Source organism: Xiphophorus maculatus, chromosome 1 (assembly GCF_002775205.1).
Source record: "Xiphophorus maculatus strain JP 163 A chromosome 1, X_maculatus-5.0-male, whole genome shotgun sequence".
In the NCBI taxonomy this organism is placed as follows: Eukaryota; Metazoa; Chordata; class Actinopteri; order Cyprinodontiformes; family Poeciliidae; genus Xiphophorus; species Xiphophorus maculatus.
The window spans coordinates 20,805,001-20,823,741 of record NC_036443.1 but is presented as its reverse complement, the minus strand read 5'-3'; the positions used below and the strand labels follow the sequence as shown (position 1 = coordinate 20,823,741).

The 18,741-nt window shown below is 41.2% G+C and overlaps 1 protein-coding gene across 3 annotated transcripts in view; it reads left to right on the top strand.

The window, feature by feature from the left end:
- The window catches only part of LOC102219911 (protein bicaudal D homolog 2-like), a 44,007-nt gene extending 25,734 nt beyond the window's left edge, over positions 1 to 18,273 (top strand). Inside the window, exons 3-11 of one of the 3 annotated variants that reach the window (XR_002752955.1) lie at positions 1,267 to 1,419; positions 2,553 to 2,767; positions 2,856 to 3,099; positions 4,502 to 4,759; positions 4,842 to 5,045; positions 5,120 to 5,668; positions 6,989 to 7,140; positions 11,950 to 14,656; positions 16,093 to 18,273. Coding sequence is in view for 2 of the 3 variants with exons in the window: in XM_005805696.3 (XP_005805753.1) it covers positions 1,267 to 1,419; positions 2,553 to 2,767; positions 2,856 to 3,099; positions 4,502 to 4,759; positions 4,842 to 5,045; positions 5,120 to 5,668; positions 6,989 to 7,140; positions 11,950 to 12,307 (2,133 nt within the window). In the remaining variant the exon portion in view is untranslated. Of the gene's footprint in view, positions 1 to 1,266; positions 1,420 to 2,552; positions 2,768 to 2,855; positions 3,100 to 4,501; positions 4,760 to 4,841; positions 5,046 to 5,119; positions 5,669 to 6,988; positions 7,141 to 11,949 lie in introns of all 3 variants that reach the window. The other 2 variants (XM_023336113.1, XM_005805696.3) reach the window with 2 other exon arrangements.
- The last annotated feature ends 468 nt before the right edge of the window (positions 18,274 to 18,741 follow it).

Sequence of the window (18,741 nt, the reverse complement as noted above, 5' to 3'; positions counted from 1 at the left end):
ACTTTGTCTCATAATACTTTTTGTTCTCTGATGCTTTCTAACAAACCTTTGGTGCCTTCAAACATCTGGATTTATACTACAATTAAATTATAAGCAAGGTGATTCTATTTGTTAATTGTGTGCCTTACTGAAAGCAAATGTTTGCCCTGGATTTAATACATACATACAGTAAATACAGATGTATTTCTACGATTGAAAAAAAAAACAACAATAAATAAAACACAGTCCCTCAACTTCCCAATGATGTGCTACTTGTTGGGCTATCAAAAAATCCCAATGAAATCTAGATTTCTTTTTGTTACATATCAAAACTTAAAAGGTTCCAGGGGTGTGAATGTTGTTGCAAAGCCCTGTATAATAATGATAGTTAATCTAGATGTATGTCTAAGTGAAACCCCCTCAAGAGCGACTTTGTGAGACCGATAAAATGACCCGAGAGGAGGGGATTTTGACGTGGCCACATGGCGATGGCATGAGAGGAAGGGGCCAAATGGGCACACACAGATTGATAGTTAATAGTCTCTTCGGTATTAGGTAATCTCCTGAATGAGAGACCACACTCATTAACACATTAATGCAAAATCCCAGACATATGTTTTTTTTTATTCTAACTAAGCATAATAGTCAACTAAGTACTTCATTTTAGGCAACTGGTAAGGTTTTGAATGGTTCAGTAGGGAGATAGAAGCCTTATGGTGGAAAGGCTTGTTCCTGGCTTCTCTGTGCTTTATTTTATTAATGAAGCCTGAGCAGCATGAGTTATCAGACTGCACTTACAGTACATTAGAAACAGAGTGGTGTTTGATAATGGGAGCAAACAAAAAAGTCAAACCTCTTGTTTCTCTGGCACACTTCTGGAACATTTCAGCCAGTTTTTGCACTACCTTTCTGCTGTAGCTTCCCCACTTGTGTCAATTACTCTTTAGATACAAAGAAAGACTCATAATGAGGTTCTCATTTGGATAATTGGACCATTGCACAGCTTTCCACCCACTCACAGGAAACACTCGTCCCTAAGAGAGACGAGGCAGGCTTCAATCCCTTTAGTGCAGTTAGAAGTGTCAAGTGAGAGAGCTGGTGGCCCACTGCCCAGAGCGACACCTGGTACCTACCTCCCAGCAGGCACACATTTGGTTCATCCAGATGGGAGCTCTTTATAATTTAGTAAGATTGAAAATGTTAAAAACGGTTGCAGTGCTGCAGCTCTCCTCAATCAAAATCAACATTGCTCAAGCTGACGGCTTCTCTAATTCTGCTTACCGTCAGAACGGGGAGATGATGGAGCTCCAGAGGAATCAGCTGCGTGACGACATCAAGGAGTACAAGTTCAGGGAGGGCCGCCTGCTGCAGGACTACACTGAGCTGGAGGAGGAGAACATCTCTCTGCAGAAGCAAGTCTCTGTGCTCAAACAGAGTCAGGTGAGGAAGTGCCAGAGGGCAGAGTGTTGTCACGGTAAAATCACATACATGCATAAAAGGATGAGATGATTAACTATAAAATTATTTGAGATCCCTCTTCTTATCAAATTTCTAATTGCTTCTGAGTATCATTTAGCTGCTTCAGGGCTGAATTCATTTTAAACAAGCCAGTTATCAAATATAAACCCCAAAGTCGATTATCATTTCAGCTACTTCTCACTGGCCTGTTTTCACTGATAACATAAACAAAAAACATGACCTCTTTTTCATTTCTTGTAATGCAATTCCCTGTTGAGTTTTAAGTCCACTATGAGAAGAATTAAAAAAATAACCACTGTCACTTAACATCTCTTTTTTCCCTAAAATTTATAATTGTATGTTATTGCAAATTGTTTTGTACTTTAGATAGTAATGGAGCAACAACATTAACAACCTTAACGCTCCTTAAGGTTCTTTGTTACAATATGTTGATACAGTATGGTGCACAAGTCCCTGTTGCTTGTAGAGCTTTCTTCTTCCACCCAACTTTTACTTATTGTGCTGTGATATATCATCCGTTTGGTGAACAACTGCTGAATCATTATTTATTAATCTCATATAGAATTAAAAATTATCTTTTGCCCAAATTGAGCATTTTTATTAGCTGTAAGTCAAAATGATCAAAACTAGCAGGAAAAAAACATTTGAAATATATCAATATTAAATATATTGATATTTAATATATCAAAAATTAAATAGTGTTTAATTTTTAATTGACTTACTGAACTAAATTAACTTTTTGATGACAGTCTTATTAAAAATGCAACCTGTATGGAACTATAAGCCTTTGTGCATACTGACTACTGCTGACTATTTTTGTCATAATATTTACAGGTGGTTTTCACCACAATCTCTGACTGACAATGAACCTTTGGTGTTTTATTTTGTACTAAACTAAAACTACTCATATGGATATATGAGTGTATGCTCAATAAAATTCTTCCAAATTTAGAAGGATCTCAAATATATATTTTTTAAAAAGACATGTTTTTATAATGATTCTTTTGTTTTTGGAGCCTCCTCATCAGTTAACCCAATGGCTGATTTTGTAAAATTCCAGAAATCTTGACTCCTCTTGCCTGATCTCTGTCTAGGTGGAGTTTGAGGGTTTGAAGCACGAGATTCGTCGTCTGGAAGAAGACACTCAGTTCCTGAACAGCCAGCTGGAGGACGCCATCCGCCTGAAGGAAATTGCTGAACGTCAGTTGGGTGAGGCTCTGGAGACCATCAAGACGGAGCGGGAGCTCAAGACCTCTCTGAGGAAAGAGCTCTCCCACTACATGAACATCGGAGACACTCTGTATCACAGGTAACCAGAACACAAACAAGCTGATGTCAGGCTTTAGGGAACATGTTCGAATCATCAAATTACATAATTTCCCACATCTCTCCCTCAGTCCTTTAAGCATTTCTCTGGATGGCCTCAAGTTCAGTGACGACGTCGCCACGGAACCTAACAACGATGAGGCTCTGCTTGGATACGAGAATAGCTTCACCAAACTGGCCAACACCATCAACGAGGACAACCGCATCTCCACTCCTAAGGAGGAGCTCTTCTGCCCGGTGCCCAGCCTGGTCGACGACCTGCTGAGTGAGCTGAACATCTCAGAAATCCAGAAGCTCAAACAGCAGCTGATGCAGGTTGGTCTCTGTTCACATTTCTTTGCCACACAGCAATATTGCCATGTCTTAGAGATTACTTCTTTCTGTCAGTTGTAGAGTTAAACGTCATTTCAGTGGAATAAAAAACAGATAAAAATTGCAGAAGACAAAATCTGAATGGATCAAAAATCTTTTGTTTATCCTAAAGCATTATTTATAAAAATGGACCAAGAAGGCAAGAGGTGGGGTACAGCCTGGACAGGTCACATGTTGACAGCTTTTAGGAAACCTTAGAAATTGTGCTTATCACTAATATAAGATGTAAAAACAGTTTAAAAGATCTCCCTTTAAAATGTTTTTAAACACTTGTTTTGCAGTTCCTGCTCTTACAGAGTGATGTGATTTTGCCTCTGCTCCTAAAATAAGTAATTAAAGAATGCTAAATAAAAAAAACCTTTTAAATGTTATTCTTTTGTTTTCCAGTATTTTTTATAAGAAACTGGAATTTGCTATAATTGGCATCAGCATGTCAGAGCTTTGCAAGAAAACAAATGGATCCGAGAAGTTAGCTGTAAAGTCCTGATTGGTCCATTTCTAACTACCAGGACAGAATTCATCTGTATTTAAAGGTGGGTTTCTCAGAGGAGAGGCTTGCTGTATCCTGACCCGTCAGCCTCAGGCATCTAAATCCCATTATAGCAAAGTTAATCCAAGGAAAGCCAGACACACACACACACTCCAGGCTCCACTGGGCTCCCAGGGCAGCAGGTGGTGCCACCGGAGGTCCTGCCATCTGCTTGCTCATCACCACAAGATCACTCACACATGTCTGGGTACCATGGTCACCAGAAACTCATCTGAACCTATGGATAGGAATTGTTTTGCACACTATTATTATTTTTATGTCTTGTGTTGTCTTTTGCCTTCATCAGATGTAGAAATAGCAGCTGGGGAGCATCTGTTTCAGTGGCATACCTTCTGTTTCTTTTTAGGGGTGATATGACCTTGAAGCCTCCTAAAAAGATCTAATGGGATAAAGACCTAAGACAGCTTTTACCTAGGCCCACCTTATGGTACCAGATTTATTTTAAGTCTTATATTCTGCACTGTAGTTCCATCTTTCACTAATAAACTTCATGAACATATCGTGCCAGTATAGTTTTTGAAATAGCTCAGTGCTGATATAAACGCAGTTTGTTCACGTGTGTAAGACGACCCTTACCCAGTCGATCTGAACCGTTAAGGTCACACTGACCCTGATGCTGATATTGCTGGCACTCTGCCTCATATTCTGCGATAACACCATCCTGATGTTGACGGGGCTTATCACATGGACAGTTAATCCTCTGATTTAATATTATTCTTAAAAGCAGGAGTCCCGTTTCTCATCATTTAGTTAGTAAAAAATGAATAAATTGCATCTCTACGCATCTCTACTCAGATGGAGCGGGACAAGGTCAACCTGCTGTCCAATCTGCAGGACTCCCAGAAACAGCTGGAGCAGGCCAATGGGGCTCTGTCCGAGCATCAGGAGAAGGTCAACAGGTTGACAGAGAACCTCAACGCCATCCGTAAGCTCCAAGCCAGCAAAGAGCGCCAGTCTGCTTTGGACAATGAGAAAGAGCGGGACAGCCACGAGGACGGAGACTACTACGAAGTGGACATTAACGGACCGGAGATCCTGGAGTGCAAGTACAAGGTTACTCAAACTTCTCTCGAACAAATCAACAAAATGTCTGTATTTTGACATCTTAAGCTCAGTCATCATTTTTCTCCGGCAGGTGGCCATGTCTGAGGCAGGGGAGCTGAAGGAGGAGCTGAAGACGCTGAAAGCAGAATACCAGGCTTGTCAGTCGCGCTACGATGAGGAGCGGAGCCGTCTGGAGAACGATGTAAGGTCACTGGGAGATAAGTTGTCCAATCTGGAGAAGACCACTTTTGCAGAGAGAGAAGAGAAGGCTAAACTTGAGAAAGAGCTGCGCAAGGTGAGAGGCTTATGTTTGAAACAATTTCTGTGCTCCCATAGAAGCAGGAGCTGATTTATTTCTTTGTGTTTTAGCTGAGTGACGTGGCGGGCGAGTCCCAGGGCAGTCTGAACGTGGCCCAGGATGAGCTGGTAACATTCAGCGAGGAACTTGCCACCCTCTACAACCACGTCTGCATGTGCAACAACGAGACCCCCAACAGAGTGATGCTTGACTTCTACAAGGAGGGCAAAGGTGGCCGGAGCAGCCCAGAGGGCCGCGGTCGGCGTTCTCCCATTCTGCTGACCAAAGGTCTCTTCCCAGAGCACGGCAGGACTGACCTCAGTGATGGCACTCCTTCGCCCGTCTCCTCTCTCCCCTCCCCTGTGTCGGACCACCGTCGCGAGCCCATGAACATCTACAACCTGGTGGCGATCATCAGAGACCAGATCAAGCACCTGCAGCTGGCCGTGGATCGCACCACCGAGCTTTCGCGCCAGCGGGTAGCGTCTCTGGAGCTCGGCACCATGGCAGACAAGGACAAAGAGGCCTGCATGGAGGAGATCCTCAAGCTGAAATCCCTGCTGAGCACCAAGCGGGAGCAGATCGCTACTCTGCGGACTGTCCTCAAGGCCAACAAGCAGGTGGGTGGATCCGTTTTGTCCGCTCCTGTCATTGTTTGTTCAGCCTGCTTGTCATTACTATCAGAAACGGTGAAAGACAGAGCTATTTCAGGTCTCATCAGCTGCTGCACCAAACAGGTTGCAGAAGGGTTACAATCGCAAACACACGCTGAGGAAGCAGCCATATGGTGCCAGCTGCCCTGAGTATCAGTGTGTTTAGGAAAACAGAGCTGCTGGGTGAAATGCAAAGAATTTTAGCCCTAATGTTGGGTGTGTTTGCAGTTGCTGTGGCAGCCCTTAAAGCTATGTGTGGGGCTATTCACTGAGAGCACATAGAAAAAGAAATAACAGCTTGTAAATGAGCATTTGACATTCAGCTGTGAGAACTGGTCCATTTAAACAGAGGTAACTCTGACCGAGAGGAAGCCAATTTTAGACTGAGTCGGCAATTAATCCGTTTTAGGCTTGTATGTAGCGATGCACCAGAATTTTGTGGAACGTTTCCAGTCTGGCAGCTGATTCTGATTTCTTTTTGAGAGCCATGATGATACTATAAGAACCACCTTCCTGTAGTGAAGGCAGAAGGGTGATTCTTTACTCCATCTGTATTGGAAAGAGAAATTGTGTTGTTCTGAGATTTTACAGTAAATTACACAAACCGATTTCTGAGATGTCATGTTGAACTCTCTTTAACATCTTATACTAGCAATTGGCAACATTTCCACATGACGGGTAAAAAGCCTCCTGGAATCCTCCGAAAGTCATATTGTCTGATTTCTTCAGACACAACATGATGTAGAAAATAGTTTCCTTTTGAAATAGCTTCTTAAATCGGCTTTTCCTGACTTAATTTTGTAACACCTCAGTGGTTGATTGACAAATGGGTAATTTTTACTCTTTTTATCTAAGTAACAACTTCCACACAGAAGAGTGCTGTCGCCTGTACAGTCTGGAGGAGGCTTTGGGAGAATTTGTATCCCTACATAAAATCACACTTATCAATTTTGTCCCTTCAAACTTCTATTTTGTATCTGTAAACAATTTATTTAAACAAACTATGATGTACAAGCATTTTCATGTTTTATGGATAGAAATTGTCACGCCACATATATTTTAATGTAAATGTATATTATAATCTACAGCAAGACATCTGCGTGTTGTCTTGCTGGTAGATTTTGTTTATTTAAGTCATCAAACTGCATTCTCTTGTTTGTCATCAAACTGCATTCTCTTGTGTTTGTCTGAATGTGTTGATGATTTCTCAGTGTATCTGCTTGTTACGACAGAAAAGACATTTTTACCTGCGATTCTCACTCTGTATTTCCTCTTGTTCACTCACAGACAGCTGAGGTTGCTTTGGCCAATCTGAAGAGCAAGTATGAGAACGAGAAGGCCATGGTGACAGAGACCATGATGAAGCTGAGGAACGAACTGAAGGCTCTGAAGGAAGACGCTGCTACCTTCTCTTCTCTCCGAGCTATGTTTGCCACACGGTAAGAAGCACCTCTCATAAGACAAAGCATTTTAAAACCTTCAAATCTTTACTATGTTTGTATCTCCAGGTAAATTGCCTTAGGCAGCATTTCCTCTTTACACTAATGAACTGGCATCAATCCTAATCTGTGCTAGTCTGCCATGTTACTATAGGGAACCAGACAAGTATAATTCGTGTTAAAAAAGGGAATGGGTGTTATTCTTAGAGCTATTGTTGCATGCAAAGGCCAAACACACAGTAAGCAGGTAGCTAAAGACAGGATTATTGTTAAAATGTAATCCATCTTTACCATATGTTGTGTCTGCCAAGGTTGAGCTCTCCTAGTTTTATTCATACCAAGGAAGAAGAGGTTTTTTATTACGATGAGACTGAATATTAAAGAGTGAATGAATCTCATCTATTTAGCGCTAAAACATGTCACATAAGTATTGGTTTTGTTTACTGACGGGGTGTGTGCTTGTGTCTCAGATGGGCCGACATACTCACTAATCTTTTCTGATTCCCAAGAGAAGCCGGTCAGAGGTTGTGTCCATAATCCCACCTCATCTTGGCTGCGATTATGCTTTCATCACATAGCAGACTAAGTCCTCACACACTGCTTATTTGTTTACCTACGTTATGTGCAAAGTTAGTGTTAAAGCTAACAAAGTGTGCATTTGTTGTACGATTTTAAATTTAAATGCATTTAAATGTGATTTTCATAGCAGAGTCAGTCCATCTTCCTGCACTTAGGACTCCTTTTCAATGCACAACTGAGTGATAAATCGTTATAGTGATGGTGCTCTGAGATGATAATGCAATTTTAAAGTGGAGAAAGGCTACTGGCGGCTTTTAGGAGCTCATCTTCCCCGTGTAGAAATTGAAACCTTACCTTCGTCTGCATTGAACTTTCTGATGTAGCGCTATATAAGAGCAATGTCTCATCAAGTAGTTACAGTTGTGTACACACAGGTCTGTACATATTGTCAGTTTTGTTAGTTTGCCACTGAGTGAAATGACTAAAGGACTTGTTACCGAGTTACATTTACAGTTACTTTGCAGAAGTATTCAAACACGTAGAATTTTTTCAGCTTTTATTACATTACAACAACAAGTGAATGTACTGTATTGGGATTTCAAATTAATATCCTGGAGAGTGTGGCATGTATTTGTATTCAGCCCTTTTACTGTAATGGCCCTACATAAAACCCAGTGCAATTGATTGCTTTATAAAGACCAAAAAAATAGCAGAGCACTGTTCAACCCTTCAACTGAAAGGAGTATAGTATAGTAAATAGTATCTAACAGGATCTCACCATATACTTAAGCATACTGGCCTGTCGATGAGAGAATTAATATCTGAAACAGCTACGAAGCTCAATTGAATTACGGAGGAGCGGAAGAAAACTTTGACAGGGTAGCTATTTATTTCACGCCCCGTAAATCTAGCCTTTATGGAAGAGTTGCAGGTAAGCCAGTGGCAATAAGCAATTGAGCATTAATTGCATGGTAAATTAAAATGAGCAAAATAGTTTCCATTCTGATTATTAAAAATTTTAAAGGGCAATTTTGTTTACAGAGACATCATAATCCATATTATGTATGTCTTCAGTTGTGTGTGGTTTTTTTATTTCTGTTTTATTTATTATTTATGTTTGTATTTTACTTTGGATATTTAAAATCTCTTCCAGTTCCAGTGCTGATTGTTGTTTGGAAAATTTAAGTTCATTGGTCTTTGAGAGGGCAAACCTGCATTATTATGCCATCAATATATTACTTGAAAAATGGTCTCCAAACATCAGTATTATTGTCTATTGCAATAATTACTAGGACAGTTTATCTTCCAGCAAAATTTGTTATTGTAACAGGCTTACATGCAGGATGAAAGTTGCTGTTGAGGGAAAGCTAACGATGCACATCACTCTGAACCATTCCTATTTCCCTTCCACTTTAGTTCTGCACTTCTGTCACATAAAATTCCCAATAAAAAACATAAAAGTGAGTCTTTCTAAAGACAAAGCAAAACAGTTCAAGGTCTAGAAAAACCTTTGCAATGCACTGTGGTCTGGATGAGCCCATTGAGTTCATTTCTTTTATCCTTCTGCTTTTCTGAAGATGCTGTTGATGTGCCTTAAAACCTGCCATCAATGCGTCTTTTCATTGATATGCTCAAAATACCTACCCCAGATGACATTTGTTTCTGTGCCCACCCAGTCCCGGTTGCCCACTACTGTTGTAGGGTTACATTCAGTCTGTTTATGGGATTCATGCATTGGTATGTAAATTCTGTGCTATACGGCACAGAGTTTGGGTCAGGGGGTCTTTGAAAAGCTGGGGGACTTGCCTGAGTGAAGTTTCCCACACTCCCCATCTCCTTTGTATCCCTTGTCCCCCTCCTGTGCTTCCTCAGCACCAAACACACACATCTTTAAGCATCTGGTGACAAGAGGAAGGACCAGGTTTGTAGTTGAAGTCCACTCCAGGAGCCCAATTTTTCAGAGTGATCGCCTCTGACAGTAATGAAAAGGGGATTTGGGGCAAAATCTCTCACACACAAATGATGTGTGGTCCTCATGGAAGAAAAACCTGGAGATGGAGTGAAATTGGGGAAAGCTTAGGGTTTTGTTGCAACACTTTACTTATGGAGTTGTTGAAAACAGGAGTGGATGTTGCAGTGGGAAGTCCATGGAATATTTTTCACATGTGTTTACGTTCTCCTCTTTGTTTCCCTGCGAGAGTCTGAGCCCCTCCAGCTGCGGGCTCTGGTGTCATGTTAACAGTTAAAGTCCTGCCTCCAACATTCCTCAGACATGCCTCAACATGCTCTCCCTTTCTGCTCTCACTGATCAACGGTCAAACAATTACGCGTAACCCTAACCTGTTGTTTTCATGCTATTAAGAAATGTTGTTTTGTTCATTTTATCTGTGTGATCTCAACGTGATCAGTCATGTTCAGATCAGGACTGCAGCTCAGGAGGTTGTTTATATGCCTTAAGGTCAGTTTCAGTCATGAAACATCTTGTTTATGAGGGCAGTAAGCTGCAGTGAGCCACTGTACATTTCCACAAAGGATGCAGATAATATGCTCGTCTGTCACAGCCATCAATACGGCTTGTATTCATCCTACACAAGCCTGCAGCCGCCTCCTGGCTCTCCCCTTTTATCATGCCACAATGACCTCGTCAGCGGGCCAAAAAAGGCTCCTTTTGTATCCCGTTGTCTTTTTCCCGGGAAAAAAAATCGCACGACCTCCCACTCCCAGGCAAGACACACTGAACTATCTGAAGCGACACTAGCGCCGACACCTAACAGGGTCGCCCCCCTCCCCAGAGTCTCACACTGGGTTTAATGAAGAGGCACTGATCCCTTTTTGTCTGGGTGTGTCCCAAAGGGTGGAGCAGAGCAGAGGTTCAGGGGTGGAGGTGTTAGTTTGTTTGTATGGTGGTCTGGTAAGGGCAGAGTTCACATGGCCATGAACCACGTGCAGACCTGAACACAACAAAAACATCTGCAGGCACGGATGACTTTTGACTTCACAGCAAAGTTTTCCAAAAGGTTTTCTTCCAGATGGTGTTGGCAGTCCCACTTGTTCTTTGAGTACTTTTGGGCTTTCTTGTGACAATTTTATGTCTAAACATTAAAAGCTAGACTGATATTGAGAAATGCATTATATTTTCTATTTCATGTGATCCAGGCCTTGGGGAAAATAAATCAAAATTCCAAAGTCAGATATTAAAAAATGGAAATCCTTGTCAGCCAGGAATAACCTGATCTGTGTGTCTCTATCTAAAATGGTTTGCTAAAATGGTAAAACCACAAGTAGTTCATCTAAATCACTTTGAATTGCCTTGTTGCTGAAATGTGCTAAACAAATAAACTTATCCTGTCTTGGCACTAACTTCACTAATCAGGCTTTGCAAAATAGTGGGTTGTCGCTACTAATTTGCCAAGAAAATTAAACAAAAGTTCTTTGTTTTCCTCTTCACTCAGTGAAGAAAAGTCCACTGCATTTTTATATCAGCAAGCAAAGAAAGTGTAAATGAGCACAAATGAGACTGAAAGGCTCTGATACAAGCAGCAGAAAATGTTCAGGCTTGTGAAGTGAGATAAGACCCAGGAGGAGGAGGATGAAACTGAAACAGGAGTGCTTCCACAGCAGATGGAGACTCGAGATACAACCCACTAAACCCAATCCTGTTGAGTGACCCGGTTTTCTTACCTGTCCAGCTTTAAATCATTCACAGACACAGACACACATGGAATGAGGGACAGGAAATAATGCGACAGTCCTGCACACAGTTATTAGTTATACTGCATATTTGAGACAATATGTTTGATGGACAGGGTGGAACGAAGTCTCACTGCAGCTGTTGAAAGTAATAAAGCACAGTCTTTTTCTCATCCTTTCACTTTTTTAAAAGTTATTTTAATACTAGTTTAATATTAGTTGATGTATTTGTAGCAGAGGTGGCAAAATGGCTGATTGAGTCAGAAGTTAATATTACAGGAACATCTTTGGTGCAAGCTTGAGCTTTGTGGCTTGTTGCTGCCATCTGCTGGTTATGAAAACAACTGAGAATCTTGATCTTTCTACAGATTAGGTTTAGTGGGACTTTGACAAAGATGGTGTTCTTCTGCACAGAATCTGATACTGTTAAAAGATTGTGTGCAGCCTGGGCCTCGCCTCACTGATGTAGTTATTCACGCGAAATGATCTCTGACCAAGTATTTGCTGTCTAATGGTCATTAGAAAGTTTTGTGAGAAATTCAGGTTGTGGTGAACCTGCAGGTCAAGCTTCACGTTTTCCTGTTTGCTTCCCTCCTGCAGCTGTGACGAATATGTCACCCAGCTGGAGGAGATGCAGAGGCAGCTGGCTGCAGCCGAGGACGAGAAGAAGACCCTCAACTCTCTGCTGAGGATGGCCATCCAGCAGAAGCTGGCGCTGACGCAGCGCCTGGAGGACCTGGAGTTCGACCACGAGCAAACCCGACGCGGCGGTAACAGCGGGCGCTCCAAGGCCCGCAGCAAGGCTGCCGGCACCACTGCCACCAGCAACCCCCACGTAAGTCAGAGTCTCACCTGCTCTGGCTCTGGCCGACCCGAGCTCAACAACACCATGCCCAACGGCATCCTGGGAGGCCCCGCCATCTTCTGCAGTGAGAAGTACAAGATCTACTGCGACTGAGAGGCGGCTTGGACGTCCAGCTGGACTGCTGTGTACAGAGGGCAGGGTGGGGGGCCGAACCCTCCCTGCCCTTAGTGTAAAAGAGCCCCACTCGCTCGCTTTGCTCCCCGGCCAGCCTGCTCTCCTCTAGGGACTGCTGCGTTACTAACCGGCTGCTCGTTTGTGCTCGTGTAACCGCTTAGGGGAATGCAGATGTATGTACAGTGTGCTGTGGACTGTAGTAGACATAACTGGCATGTGGGTTCAAGGGCCCTGGTTATAATGGGAGGGTGTTGTGGATTTTATGGAGTGTCTATTCTTTCCGCTGTCATGGTGCTGTACCTATGATGTAAAAGGTTGCAGCTTCTGTGTTTATCTGTTCTGGCCCAGTAACATAAACACATGGTGGGGGGTGTGGAGGCATGTAAAGATGTCGGACTGAACGACATCCTCTGTTTGGCGTGTCTGTCGGTGCTCCTTTGATGAAAATAGCCCTTAACTTCTCTCCCTTCCTTTCCATCCTGACCAGGGACTCCTGTATGCGGCAGCCCATTGTTTAAATCAAGTAACTGATGTTTACAAGAAAATGAACTAAAATATGCAAGTTCCCTCTGCTTTGTGGCTAGGGGAGCATCAAAATGGATCTATGTACCAATTTAAACTGAGAAGTGGGGGGGGAGTTTCTTGCTTTTATAATGAAAAGGTTCGGGCAGAAAAAGGAGCATCTGTGACCGCAGGTGTATTTTTCAGGATCAGTTTAAAGCTGTGATGCTAGCACACCAATACAATAACGTCAGTAGGATTGCATGGCTTTGCAGCTGAAAATGCTTAAAAAAGATTTACCGTTATTTTCTGTCATCAGGTGTGTTATCAGATGAAATGCAGGGCTCTACATTGCAAAAATCCCAGTTAATTGGTGTACGGTGAAACACAGGAGGGGCTGTGAGCTCCGCGTGACCCTACATGTCACATTGGGTCCTATCAGAGCCATATCACAAGAGAGAGAGAAGGAGAACGTTTGACAAATCGATCTTCGCATCCAAATTAAGTGCACTTCAACATAGGTGCCTCAGGTTACTTCTTCTGTTTTACTGTGAACAGAGATACAATATAGTTTTGTTCAAAGGTTATTTTTTAAATAATCAGCAAAATTCTGGAAGAGCACAAATTATTTCAAGAGGAACTTCCTCAAATTTGGATTAAGCAAAACTGACTGCTCGGCGAAAGTGCCTGTCGACGCAAACATTCAGTGTATTTATCTGTTGATGATGCAAAGCCCTGTCCTCATGTCTCGGCTCTCCCCCACTCATTATCATGTTCCTGCTTTACCTGTAGGAGATCACGCCATAGCTTGCCAGTATATAATAGAGAACATAAAGTCATGTGACCGAGTAGGCATGGGCCGGTTCCAGATGTTCATAGTTTAAATGGTAAATAGTAAATAGCCTGTACTTGAATAGCACATTTTTCAAGTTCAGAGGACCCCAAAGTGCTTCATGCTACCTTTAGTCATTCACCCATCCTGATGGTTATAAGCTACATTGTAGCCACAGCTGTATAAGATTGAGGAAAAATTTCACAGTTTTTTTTTATGGAACTCAAAAAGAAAAATGTATAGCTTGGCTCAAAATTATTGAATTGAACTGAAAATTATTCACATTCCTGCCGGACATAGATTTAAAATAATTTTTCTTAATCCAGGAAGCGACTTTCTGGTTGTAAATGAAGCAACAGTCTCCCAAAAGACAAAACAAAGTTCAAAGGCATTTTTGACTTTTGAAGAAAGATAAATTGTCTTCTTATTTATAAAATGTCATATCAAAATATCCATACCTCCCTAAATAATAAATGGAAAAGCCTTTCTTGGCAGCTAAAGGCTTGTCATGAGTGTTGACACTGATATTTTTGAGCATTTAACAATGAGCTCCAACTCTTGAGATGATAGAAGCCCTCAAGTCAAGACTCTGGCCAGCTTCAAAACATTACCAAACGATCCCTTGGAATCTACATCTGCCAGGAATATGACTAGTTTTGAACATGATTATATAACATGTTAAATTCTTTTTGTTTAAGACAGAAATGAATACATGTTCCTATTGCCACTAAAACCTGTACATAGCTCATAGCTACAGATGTTAGAGGAGCATCGCTAAGTTTGAAACTGTATCTTTTAAAAGTCATGGCACACCTTGATGCCAGTAACCAGCCCATACCTACAGCTAAAAATGAGCTCTCCTTATGTCTTCAATCTGAGTGTCTTGTTAGCTATAACCGCCTTCTCTCTCGTAGATTGTCAGCAGCTTGCTCCCTCAGCATCACCAATCACCCTTTAACTAGAAAGAGGACTTGTGAGGAAAATATTTCTGTCAGGTAACATCCTCTCGTTACGCTGCGTGTGTATATCTCAGTGTTGGAAGTGAAGGGGCCCTCATGTGTGTATGCGTGGATGTGTGTGTGCGCGGTATGTTTTTAACCATTTGCGCATCGAGGGCCTCTCATTTCTGTATCGTTTGGTGTGCGAGAACGACACTGCACACTGTTTTAGTATTTACAATAGCTTTAAACCATTGCAAGCTAGTATTAAGCAAATAGTAAAAAAGAATAAAAGTGGGGCTTGTGTTTATTAAATCCATGTACCGCTTGTGGATCATAAACATGTTTGCTTTATGATGTTAAAAGCAGGGTTGATGGAAGGTGATCCTGCAAGGTTTTTTAAAAATTGTACCATTTTCTAACACTACAAAGCTCTATGTTAAACTCTATATTCTTGATATATTCCTTCAGGTTGCGATCTTGCAGGATCTTACGACAGTATTCCACCATCTTTGATGCGATGCGATGCAATGCGGATTGATTCCTAATTAAAAAAAAGGAAAACTGTTGGTGATCAACCCTGCTTGAGCGTGCATCAGTAGGCCACAGCACAAAGCACTCGAGGCTGTTGTACGACGTAATGAAAAAACGAGCCTCCTTAGAGGTCGGTTACTTCTATGTTTTATAATCACTCAACATACAAGTAGTTCAATGCATTCAGTTTCTATCAGTTTGTGCTGAAAAGGAGGGAGACCTACACGTTAGATGGGAAAACCAGATGTCTGTCTAATAATGTGTAGAAACAAGTCCAGGATTTTCCAGAGGGAGAAACTCCTGGTGATATTCAGAGGCAGGAAACCGATAAACGGTCACTCAGTTGACCCAAGGACATTGATTTAAATGATCTAACCTTCTCCCATGTATAGGCCCTGTGGTTTCACTGAGCTGTAGATAGATCTCAGGATGTGATTGTGACTAGAATCCTTAGACGAGTGTCGACTGCCCCGTCGAATTTGAAATCAATGTGTTTAACTAATCTGGTGTCATTACAATATGGCACCTGTGCAGCTCCTCCTACCTCCGCCTGCAGGCTTTTCCCTCACCACCTCTGAGTTTTCACCTTAAATCACGTCTTGTATTTGTTCGTTAAAGCCTGCATGTGAAAACTTTACTCGTTTTTCATTAACCCGCATGGCATCTCTCTGTGGCTTCATCGCTGTCTTCAGAAGAAAGGTTCACAGTACTTGTGACATTTTTTGGCTTCCTAATTGCGCTTGTGGGGTAAAATGCAGTGTGTGCGCAGTTCCAATTTTAATTTATTGGAAAAACTTCAAAATGAGACCATATTTGGCTTTGAGCTCCTAAAATTGCCTTCTGCTGCTTTGACTAACACCGGCTGCCGTCTTGTTCATCACCTGACTTTACTGACAGCTGCTTTCAGACTACCTGAACGCTAACAATGCTGATCATTTCTTTATGTCTCCATTTTGCAGTAATTTTACAGTAATTCCTCGAGGACGACGGAGTACCGACACAGAGTTATCCCTTGCAGCTCCAAAAACTCTTAGAACTGTAGCCGATTTGGACGTAAAGACTAAAACACTTGTCTGTCTTCTACATCTGAACACTTAAATGTGGCACATCAAATCTTTTTTTTTTTTTTTTTTAAATAGTGCATCGCTGCTGGAAGCAAACTTCTCACAAGTCCAGTGAACATTCTGAAACAGATTATGATTGACTAATCTAACCGTCCAATTAGAAGCCAGGGGACATGTGGCTGTTTCTCATTGTAAACAAGCTGTTTTTATTTTACTTTTTTTATTTTAGTTTTTCTCTATGTGCACTTTGATTATATAGGATTCTAACATATTATTGTTAACCTAATAGGAAAGCGTGGTAGTACTATGGTTTGTGAGTTAACCAACGCAAGTTTAACACAGATTAAATATACTAATTACTTGAGTAAATGCTCCACAAACCATAAGAGTACTATTATGAGTCTGTCCTCAAGATTTTATCCATCAAGTAACCATTCTTAACTTGTTTTGTTACATTTTACATGTTATGTTGTTTTTTTCGTTGTATGTTCATTCTACTGCCATGGTCTATATAAAAAAAATCCAGGGTGATCAGATTCTGGGGTTTTTTCATGTATTTATTATTCCTAGGAATAGTACAAGAAATTTTACACAATGAAACTTGACAACGCTCTGATTCAAATGGGTAAGTTGTGTTCGGGAGATAAAATTCGGGTTGGCTTGACGAGGTTTTCTCCGAGCTTCTTACCGAGGGCGTTCCATCGAAACCGATCACTGGCCTTCAGAATTCTCTGCAAGTTGCGACTATTAAATTCCAAATTGGAATTGCTTCATTCTCTCTTCGTTTATCGTGCCAAATATTGGCACACCGTTTAGGTCGACAAGAATCAGAACTCTGAAAGAAGACGAGGCAGCCGCGGCTCTCCGTGCGAGCGGGCACCTGGGCTTTTGGGTTTTTATGTTCAGTTGGTTTGTTTAGTACTTTGTTTCTGACCAGTAGTGCCTTTCATTGTTTCAAGGGAGAATCTTAGATTAGGATTTCACGTTTTTCTGTTGTTGTTTTTGATGGGGGTTTTTTTTATAGGTGAGGGACATGGGGTTTGAACTGACTATGAGCAGCAATAAAGAGCAAAGTGATTTCAGCCCCTTTTTCTGCGTGAGAGAGGTAATAGTTTTAAAATTAGCTCAATAACTAAAATTGTATTGAATTGTGCAGGTCAGTGATCAAGCAATTCAGGGGTATTAAGAAAAGGTTGTTGTTTTTTTTATTTGTTTTTTTTTTTTTTTTTTACCAAACTTTGGGAACCAAAAGAATTCCTTTGGCCTCCTGTTGTTGAACTAAATGTGCTGAGGGGCAAATCGGTGTACATTTGGAAACATCTACGCATCTCTAGCTGTGTTTGGTGAAGGTAATGTGATCTTAATAGTATTGTTGGAAAAAAAATGTGCTTGGAGCACATTTTTTTTCTTTTCTTTTTGTCTCTTTTTAAGTTTGTTTTTTATTATTATCTCTTTTTTTACATCATGTTTTCAACATTTACGTTTTCAGTAAACAGAAAACAAAAATTAGCATCAACAAGCTTGAATAGTGCCATTACAGCCAATGCTTGCTTGTTGAGGCGTTAAAAGTTACCAATATGGAGATAAAGCTGAACAATTAAAGTGCAATTCAGATGCTGTTTTACTTTTTTATTTTTTTCAACTGAAAAGTTTTCTGTTTGCTGGAAGCTATAGCATTGTGATAATAAAATTAGCAGTGCAAACTATTGTCATATTGTCTTTCAGTATTGATCCATAAGAGTTTGATATCTTTATATAAAATAACCACTTCACCTGTATGTTGGTATTTATTTGAACTGTCATGCAGTACTGTATTCTTATCAATAATGTGCATTATGATTAGTGGCATATTGATTCCAGCTAAATGTCATATGCATGTTCCTCAGTCATGGGACCTTTACACAGGATTGAAAACAAACATGTAAAGTTTTGTCCGGGAAATAAAAGAAGCGAGTTGAGTTTGATGTATTACTGCTGAATTATTGCGCTAAAAGTGTTTGTTTTCTAGTTGAGAGGTGGGGTGGCTGTGTAAGGGGAGTCATACTGGTTAAAATCAATAAATGTGACTAAGTTCCACTTTGTTTCTGTGTTGTTATTTATAGCTCATGCACAGCAGGAGAGGATGAAGGGTTAACGTCTATTTTCTTCTGCTCTGATGTGTCGTCTGAGTGTTCCCAGCTGGAAGTCAGGGGGGAAGGAAGGGGATTCCCAGCTGTCCAAGTGGGATCCAGGATGTGATCACATTACACACAAAGGCACCTCCATCCCCCTTCTCAGCTCTTCTCCCTGTATTTTTTTCTGCTGTCTCACTTAAATCTCTCTCCTCCCACTTTGTCCTTCCCTCTCCTGCTTCACTCCATTTCCTCACTTCCGTCTGGTGATACGCCTACACATGATCAAAGTTTGACCTACAGTCATTCAAGATAATTTTTTTTCCAGGCTGTGGAGACCGGCTTTCCGACTAATTAATACTTTCCAGAGCTAAAGAGACAAACAGAAAATCAGACATTTTCTGATGTGATTTGTAGATATTAGATATTTTTT